We start from the raw sequence: 9279 nt of genomic DNA, 5'->3' as shown, positions 1-9279 counted from the left end.
CGCGCAGAGCGACGGGACTCTGTTAAAATCATTTCCAAATTCCTGCAATGATGTGTGTCGGGACTGAGGCACATGAAGAATCTATTAGGGGCCTCTCTATTGCACTCTGGGAAGGTGGCCAACTCAGCCGCTGGACAATGGAAATCCAGCTCAACAATAACATCCTGCCCGGGGGATGGAGGGGGGCATGGAGGGGGGGTTGAAACAGAGAAGGATGCCATTGAGGTCACAGTCTTCTAGTGAGGGTTGTCTTCAAAAGCATGCAGTAAGGTCTTGTCTACCTGTAGCAAACAGCAAGCACTTGCTTGGATCGGATTACGGTTGCAATAAACGTGGCCTCTGGACAATGTCGGATAGAGTTTTTGGCTCATTTGTGAATTTCTAAAATGCACACAACTCTGGACATTCCACCAATAAATCAGAGCAGGAAGCGAAATGAGGTACAAGGAAAACGTGACTTGATTTCTCATGTATATTTGCCAATGTTTCAGAGTTGGGGTCCAATAGAAAATAAGGTGGAATGGAATCAGAAGATGAAAAATGTAAGTGCTCAAGTGTGTTTTTTTATGTATGAAGAAACGTTCCGAGTCTCCCACAGAACAGAAGGGCAGAGAGTTGCTCCATGCACAGAGTTGTAACATAAAACCCACAAACGCACAGGGAGGGGATCTGTCTTTAAAACAAAATTACCCACAACCCCCTGCACTCCTTTATCCAGCATATGAAAGGACTAGGCCAAATGAATGACAAAAAGTAGAGAATGGAAACTGGGGTCAGGTTGGCCCAGAGAGGAGGCCCAAATTCTTCCTCTTAGATAGAAATGTTCACAGCCACACATTGAGGAAGGTTTAATTATTTCTTTACTGGCTTGAACAAACACACATACATAAAAATATTACAGCACTCATATTCTCACCACACATGAATCACAGTGTTACAAATGTTCAAAAAATTACAAACAAAACAGACACACAAACAGAAAAAAAGAAAAGCTGAAGTCAACACAAAAGAACATTCGCATCACTTGCTGGAGACACAAGATGAAAAATAAAAAATAAAAAAAACATACAACAGCACTTTTACTCATTCATATACACCTATCCAGTCATTTAACCCACATGTCATAAATGTTATGACAAATGGTGGGGTAAAACAACTATACATCGTGCAATTTATTTTTGTTACAATGATCTTACCATCACAAGTATTATTCCCCTTTATTAACATCAGGAGGAGAGCACTTCAAATAAGAAAGTGCTCTGAGATATCAGAGTCTATATATCCATATATATACTATATATGTATACACATACACCCGATCACAGAGATACAAATATCTTTGCAAACGTAATGTTATACAATGTAACGCACAAACAAAGACAATATAACCTGGAGCTTTTTTTATACAATAGTATTTTGTTGTGTTCCTTTTTTCTATTTAGAAAAAATTAAATGTTGACCTGAAGTCAACGAATTAACAACAGTCATCAGTGCAATATTTTCAACAAGAGTAAAAATATCAAGTTTAAGACAAGCGATGCATATTTGTTCTGCCTATACCAATCGAATAGATGATCGTGAGAATCACATCGGTTGCATCTCCAGGTACGAGGAGTTCCCGGTTGGTTAACCAGGTTGAGCGACGGGGGCAGGAAACAACAGCAACACCACTGAACTGTGGCAAGACATGAGTACAATCACACACGCTCACACAACTGCATGGGGCTTCTCGCAAAAACAATGACAAAAAAATGATATATCTAACTGATACTTGTCCTCATTCACTCACCGTTGGCCATTGTATCAAGAAAAAAATTACATAAAAGCAGCATTGAAACAAACATCAGGTGCCATGACTCTTAAAGGCGGCAGGCAGTCTTTTTTTTATGAATCTGTCGATGTTTCCTGCAACAGAAGTCATAGTCTTTTTCTCAATGTTCATATAGTCCTGCTCAGTAGTAACTATTGGTAAGCCTCAGCTCCTGCAGTTACCCGACCAGGCACTAGGGGGCATTAAAGGCTCCACATTTATGTGCAACAAAACTCCCTGCATTTAATAGTCATGCAATGCATTTCACTTTTTGTAACTACAAAAGAAACCAAAAATGACAATGCAAAAATGAAGCAATCGGCTGAAATGAAAAACTTATATATAATCGTCTCAACCACGCTTGGTGAAAGAAAAAAAAAAGTTTAGAATAACCAATGGATCTTAATTTTGGTTCAAGGAGATAAATTGTCCCGAGTGAAGATTCTAAAACAAAAAACGAGGATAGTAAGAAAACACATCAAGTAAAATGACCCAGACAGGGCCTACTGATTCTGTTGACCAAAAAACGAGCACTAGTGGGTAACTGAGCACAGTTAAGGAGAAGGCTTGAGAAAGAGAGCATATGATATTCGAATACTTTCAAGTCGAGGTAGCTGATGCAGAGAACCAGGAAAAAAGTAGAAGGAGACGCATTTTTCCCGGGAAAAAAGGTGTACACGTGGGGGGCCGTGGCGCGGAATCTCCACACGGGACAGTTTAGCCTGTAACGAGTCCAAAGCAGCTTTAGGTCACCCTACATACTTTTACACTTAGGCTATAGTCTTAAAAATAACCACAACATAATTTAAATGCATCATCTCAATGTACCTTCATAAATAAAAAGACAAACCCAGCCTGTATTCACAGTGATGACCAGGGTGTTAATTCAAAATACTGAAAGAAGATTATAAAGTGTGTCCCAAAGGCGACTTTCCTGACGTTTTGATACAAAAAAAAAAAAGCGAAAGCAGCGGTTTTTAGTAACACGTTAACCATATACATGGGTCGCACTGGCCTGAAAGCTGTGGAAGCCGTCTGCTAGGTGAAGGCAGAGCGCAATAGACTACTTGTACAGAGAAACAACACAGTAAAGCTATGTGTACAGTACTTAGGAATAAGTCACTTGTTATTTCGAGAACATATGTCAGCACTGGTCACCAATGCCACAAGATTTGATTGATGAAACGACTTACGGTTCGTATTAAAAGACAGTGTTTAGCCAAAACAGAGGATGGCTTTCATTCTGGAGTTCTCCTCTTGCAACTTATTCCAGCATTCAGCCGCAGCATCAAGTGCCATCTCGATTTCTCCAGGTCAACAGGTCAAGCCCTGGTGAAGCCACACAGTCCAGATCTGATGACTTAAACATTCAATAAAAAGCTATAGTACCAACGCACATCCCAAACAGCATGCGTTTCAGGTTCTCTCATCGCCAGATCTGACACGGGAAAGAAAAAGGCTACAGCCCTCATTTGGTTTTAAGGTACAAGGGAACTCGAGCTTGGCAGATCACAACGCTAGAATGAAACGAGCCCGGTCTTTCCGCGTGCTTCTACCGGATCACCGCGCGCCGGAGGAGTACTTGGCCTTGGTGATGAGGTATAACACGATGTCTTGGTGTCCTCCGAAAGCGGCGATGTGCAACGCGCTCCATCCCTCCCGGTTCGCCAGCCGTATATCGGCTCCGAACTTCACCAGCAGTTTAACGAGCTCCAGATTCCCGTCGATGACCGACTGATGCAGCGCCGTCTGTCCCTCGGGGCCAAACGAATTAACGTTAAACTCGCAGTTGGTCATGTTCTGCAGCAGTGAATGGAGCTCCTTGGTGTTGCCTTTCTTCACCGCCTCCTGGAAGACTCTCTGCGGCGCCGAGCACGTCGATATATCCGCCTGGCTCATGATGCTCTCCGCCGCCTTTACAGTCTCTAGTACTGGAATATATTCGCGGCTTGACTGGACTAAAACCAGCTTAGGCGAGTGAGACTAGAAATAAGACGAGCGTATATCCCAAAAAGGACAAGTAAACGACACACTTGGTGTGCAAATGCAGTCGGTGGCTATATATCCAAAGCCCTAGCGAGAAAGTTCAATCATCCACAAAAGCGTAAGTCTCCGTGTGTGTAAGTGTCTCTCAGTAGCAGCACCGGGTTATGGCAGAATATGGAGATATTTAGTGTGGGAAAGGAGGCGTGTGAACGGCGGTGTCTCCGGTTACGCGCATCAAGGGCCGTTAGCTTTTAGAGACGTCTGAGGTAAGTTAACGTTAATTTACCTCAGCAATGCGTCTCCCGCGTCCCGCGGTGGTTTATTTGGCAAGGGCGACTGAAATAAACAAAGAAACTGTTAAAAGCACTGTTTCACGCTGTCGAGTAACTTAGCGGCTTCTGAACGTGACCGAGTAAAGATGTACTTACTCTTGACGTTTGGACGGGAAGAACTGACTCAAACACTGACACTTGTCCGCCGCGCGGTCCCGGTGATTCTCTGCCCAGAGCTGCGTTGCCAGGGGGATATTTTAGACGAACTATTTTGCATAACAATAGGTCTCAATAGAATCAAGTAGTGTGGAATGGGAGGGCAGGGCGACGCTGATTGGCTGCGGAGTCGGCTTGGGGGCGTGGCCAGGCGGGGGAAACTGATAAATGGGCGTGGCCCAGTGCCCAAACATCCCACAGTAATAAAACGACTGCGTTATTATGCGTTAATATGCTCTTCGGCGAACCAAATGGTACAGATTCGAGGAAAAAAAATGTTATAAACACATGAAAGATAGACATAAGATAACAGAAAGGCTTGGGTTGGGTTTTTATTCAGAACCTGATCAAAATTTCATTAGGCTACACAAAAATGTGACACTGGACCACAAAACCAGGTCAGTGTTTTGAAATTTGAGATTTATATAAAAATAAATAAGCTTTCCATTGGTGTATTGTTTGTTAGGATAGGGTAATATTTGGCTGAGATAAAACTATTTGAAAATTTAAAGTTGTCCAAATGATGTTCTTAGCAATGCATATTACTAATCAAAAATTAAGTTTTGATATATTTACAGTAGGAAATTGACCAAATATCTTCATGGAACATGATCTTTACTTAATATCCTAATGATTTTTGGCACAAAAGAAAAATTGATAATTTTGACCCATACAGTGTATTGTTGGCTGTTGCTACAAATATACCCCAGCGACTGGTTTTGTGCTCCAGGGTCACATATATACTTGCTATTTTGCCATCATAAGGCATCAGCAGGCAGTTGGGGATCTTATCTCCAAGTCCAGTTCCCACTGTACAGAAAAATATCTGTCAACAAACAAACAATAAACAAATAATAATTATTTATTTATTATTCATTTATTTCTAGATTGTCCAATGAATGTTATAGTTCAGTTTCCTACCTGTCTACACCAAATGGCAATGACTTCTTTATTGACGTTGCTTAAAAGTTACACGAAACACCTTTCTCTGAACCATTATAGACTTTAGGACTTGTGAAGCAGCCATTCCAGCTGCTTTAAGGCAATAACAAAACCTGAGCGACTTCCTGAGCGAGTCAACAGAGCTGTGCGTCAAGCACGCGCTCTGAAGTCAAAGCTGGATCTGCGCATGCGCGGGGCAGGAAGCGGAGTGACACGCATAGCAGCTGTACCGTGGGAACCGGACGAATGCAGTTTCTGCGCCGCGCACTCGCCTCTCCTCACACGCCGCAGTTTGGCGTGGAAAGCCACACACAGGCTGTATACTGTGCAGCCGTTTGCTCCATTTGTACAGACGCTTCAAACATTTGATCTTCCAAACTGTTGTTCCGCTTTATACTATAACCGCTTCGTACGTTAAAAAGTGCACGTACTTTTTTGGGGGTAGTAAAGTGACTTTTACATGTGGCATATAAAGCTCTACACGAGGTTATTTAAAACTATACAAATACCCGAGACTAGAGCCATTTATTCAACACATTCAACGACAACAGCAACCAAGTTTTCGTTTGTTACATTACTGTGGTTTTATTCCCACAGTTCCTAAATACTGCAGTTTTAAGATGCATATTTTAGACAGTCAATTATAAACAGGGCTAATACAGAGTGAAATTATAATATTACTGTATTATTCTACATATTAAAGACACATAGGCCTACTATTAAATATCTCTGCATAACTGGTTTGGTTAACCTCTGGCAAAAGTCAGATAATCACTTGCTGTCAAATGAAATGTAAGAAATAAAATTGTGTCAGTACATATAGCCCAAGGGTCTGCAAGAACTATAAATGTAAAGTTGTGTCCAACAAAGTACAGTGTAAGTTAACTTCAAAGATGTTCACCTAAATATTTCATTGCCCTTTCCACAATAAATATATAAAATTAAATCATGCTCGGTTTATGGGATATTCCTGTCTTTTTCCAAAAATTAAAAACTGAGGGTAAAATTTCACCTCTGCTTTTGAGAAGCTCACTAATCCTTGGTTATGTGTCGGCTGTCAAGGTCTCATGTTAACATTCTTTTTGTACATGAAACTTAAAACTCAAAAATAAACCACATGAAACCAGACTTCGCACATATAAACACTGGGTTAACATGTGGAAGTAATAACTCATGCACATTATTAATTATTTGTAGTACCGTATCCTAACATGTCTTTTCTCCTCTAACATATATCCTTCTTTAATATCTGGGCCTGTGTGAATACTGAATTTCAGGCATTCTGTTTTGAGACGGACCAGATTCCAGTACGCTCACAAATTATATTTCAACTGGCTAAAGCATAAAGCCGTTTTCTTCCCCGTGCAAAAGTTCCCATCATTTGAAAGAATGAAGCGATGTGCACTTGTGAGGTATTTGACCATGTGTGAAACAGAAGTGTTCTTTAAGACATGCCAGGGTAGGGCTAAAATATCTCCGCACATCTGTTGGCTAATCAGAAAGATGTGTCCATGCGCTGGCCTTTTGGAAAATATTTGTTGAGAAAACGGAGGGCCTCTCCTAGTGGTTGGTTATCACTGAACGCGGGAATTTGTGCAATTTCTGGTACTTAAAATATGAAAATTTTTTGGTTCCAAACGTGTATGGCTTTTTTTTTTGTGCTGAATACAAAATATATTTTGAAGACTGTTAGTTTTGGTTCCCATTGACTTCCATTGTCGGGACAAAAAAATACAATGGAAGTCAAAGGGAACTGAAACGGTTCGGTTACTAACATTCTTCAGAATATCTTTTGTGTAACCACAGAAAAATGGCATTTTAAATGTCTATTAAGGGAGAAAAAATGCTTAAAAAGGCCTGAAAAGTTACTTTTTATTGTATTTTATCTTTTTTTTATTTTAGATGATAAAGATACTGTTCAAAACGAAGACAAAAAGTTCTGTGCGACTTTTGGTTGTCATACATTAGAGGACCATGTTCATATTAATTTGATAAACTACTGTGGTTAGCCTGATAGGACACCGGTGTGAACTTGAGAAATGACTTCATAAAAATCACCACAAAGTCAGTTCAAAAACGTCACTGCAAAACTGACTCAGAAAAGTGAGAAATGTTTCTGAGAAAAGCTGTAGCAACATTTGAGAACAGATGACACTTTGTATCTAATGCAGTAATTCAGATTTTTTAAATGAAGTGTGTGTGTAACGGGGGGGGGGTCACAGGGTTTCTGTAGGCTTTTGGAAAGTAAATTTAAGACTTTTAAAGACCTTTTTAAGACCAAGTAAAGAAAACGTAATTAATTTTAATACATTTTACAAAAAGAAACAGCTTATGGATTGAATAACACTGCTCAAAACCGCTAGAATATGGAAATAACGTTGTATCTTCTGCAAAAGAAGTGTTCAAGTTTCAAGTGCAAATGCCTAAAGATTCTTAAACCAAGATGCATTTACTTGAGAAGCAAAATGACAAGTTGGTGAGAAATGTATCAAAAAGAAGTGTTTATGATCAAAACAAGAATAAATATCTGCCAATAGGCTCTGAAAAATCAGCTTAATTCAATGGAAAAACAAGTTTTCATTCCCCAATGACAGATAGTTTGTTCTTGTTTTAAGCATTAACTCACGTCATTCAGTTTGCATCTCAAGTAAACGTTTCTTGATTTAAGGATGTTTAGATATTTGTATTGGAAAAAAATACTTTCATTTTTTGCATCATTTAATGCCATGACTATGAATTTAAAGGGATAGTTCACCCCAAAATGAAAATTCTGTCATTAATTACTCACCCTCATGTCGTTCCAAACCCGTAAGACCTTTGTTCATCTTTAGAACACAAATTAAGATATTTTTGATGAAATCTGAGAGCTCTCTGACCCTGCAGAGACAGCAACGCAACTGTAATGTTCCCAGACTCAGAAACGTAGTAAAGACATGGGTAAAATAGTCCATGTGACATCAGTGGTTCAACCATAATTTTACGAAGCTACGAGAATACTTTTTGTGCGCAAAGAAAATCATTTATTCAACAATTCTTCTCCCCAAGTTTACGTCTTCCGCCATTTTGGGACGTAATGTAATCAATGCAATCAGCGCTGTTTACGTTCAGTAGACAGCGCGCACATCTGAACGTAAACCACGCTGATTACATTGATACGTTCTGGGGTTCTCTCCAAATGGCGGAAGACGTAACTCGGGGAGAAGAATTGCTGAATAAATTATGTTATTATTGTCTTCTTTGCGCACAAATAGTATTCTCGTAGCTTCGTAAAATTATGGTTGAACCACTGATGTCACATGGACTATTTTACCAATGTCCTTACTACGTTTCTGGACCTGGGAACATTACAGTTGCGTTGCTGTCTATGCAGGGTCAGAGAGCTCTCAGATTTTATTTTCATTTTCGAGTGAACTAACCCTTTAAGACTTTCTGTTGTGATCTAAGACCTTTTTTAGCCTTAATTTAGGGCGAATTAAGACTTTTAAAGATCTTTTCAAGACCAGCAGAAACCCTGCTTCAGAGCTTCAAGAAATATTTTCAAAAGTTTTATTCCTTTATCTTTTTTTTTAAATACATACCCAACACATATAAACCAAGCCTGAATGGTAATTTAAAGTATCACAGTTCACAGTCAACATCAAAGCAACAAGCTATAATGAGACGCCGGCGAGGTGCTAATTGAGCCGACGCTGAGAATATCCTGCAAGCCATTTCAGATGTACAGTACTTAACAGGAAGTGTCCCATTTTCCACCTGGGCCCGGGTCACATTCATCAGAAACCCAAGCCGAGAGCGAGCGAGGCTAAAAACTCCTCCCGAAGTCATTAAAGATTAATACATGTCATAAAAGCTCTGTGGCATCTAAACCTCTGAATGCTTTCAGATTAACCCTGGACTGATCAAACCTTCACACTCAGTGAAAATAGTTGGTGTTTGGTAGACGAGCGGAGGCATTTTGCCTGAAGCGAGAAACGAAGGGGGAGCTCTACAAAGATCCGCCAGCCTGCCCCGCGTAAGGTTTTTGGCGCCTGAGCCAGACAGTGCAGAGGTGGG

The 9279-nt window shown here is 40.2% G+C and overlaps 1 protein-coding gene across 2 annotated transcripts; it reads right to left on the bottom strand.

Moving 5' to 3' along the window:
- Positions 1-842: 842 nt before the first annotated feature.
- Positions 843-4338, bottom strand: nrarpa (NOTCH regulated ankyrin repeat protein a). Of its 2 annotated transcripts, XR_013783862.1 has the most exons (3): positions 4225-4299; positions 3004-4132; positions 843-2532 (listed from the first exon to the last, which is right to left on the bottom strand). XR_013783862.1 is itself a non-coding variant. In XM_079409968.1 (2 exons), the coding sequence occupies exon 2, from the start codon at positions 3707-3709 to the stop codon at positions 3371-3373; it is 339 nt and encodes a 112-aa protein (XP_079266094.1). In that variant the 5' UTR covers positions 3710-4132; positions 4225-4338; the 3' UTR covers positions 843-3370. The 2 variants fall into 2 exon arrangements, 1 of the variants encoding a protein (XP_079266094.1); XM_079409968.1 differs by having other exon boundaries at positions 843-4132; positions 4225-4338.
- Positions 4339-9279: the final 4941 nt, after the last annotated feature.

This window comes from Barbus barbus (genome assembly GCF_936440315.1).
Source record: "Barbus barbus genome assembly, chromosome: 47".
Taxonomy (NCBI): Eukaryota; Metazoa; Chordata; class Actinopteri; order Cypriniformes; family Cyprinidae; genus Barbus; species Barbus barbus.
Note: the sequence above shows the minus strand (reverse complement) of the source record. Positions and strands in the feature narration are given on the sequence as shown.

Bases quoted from the DNA above. Each gene is read 5' to 3' on its own strand.
- nrarpa (XM_079409968.1), bottom strand. From the start codon at position 3,709: ATGAGCCAGGCGGATATATCGACGTGCTCGGCGCCGCAGAGAGTCTTC.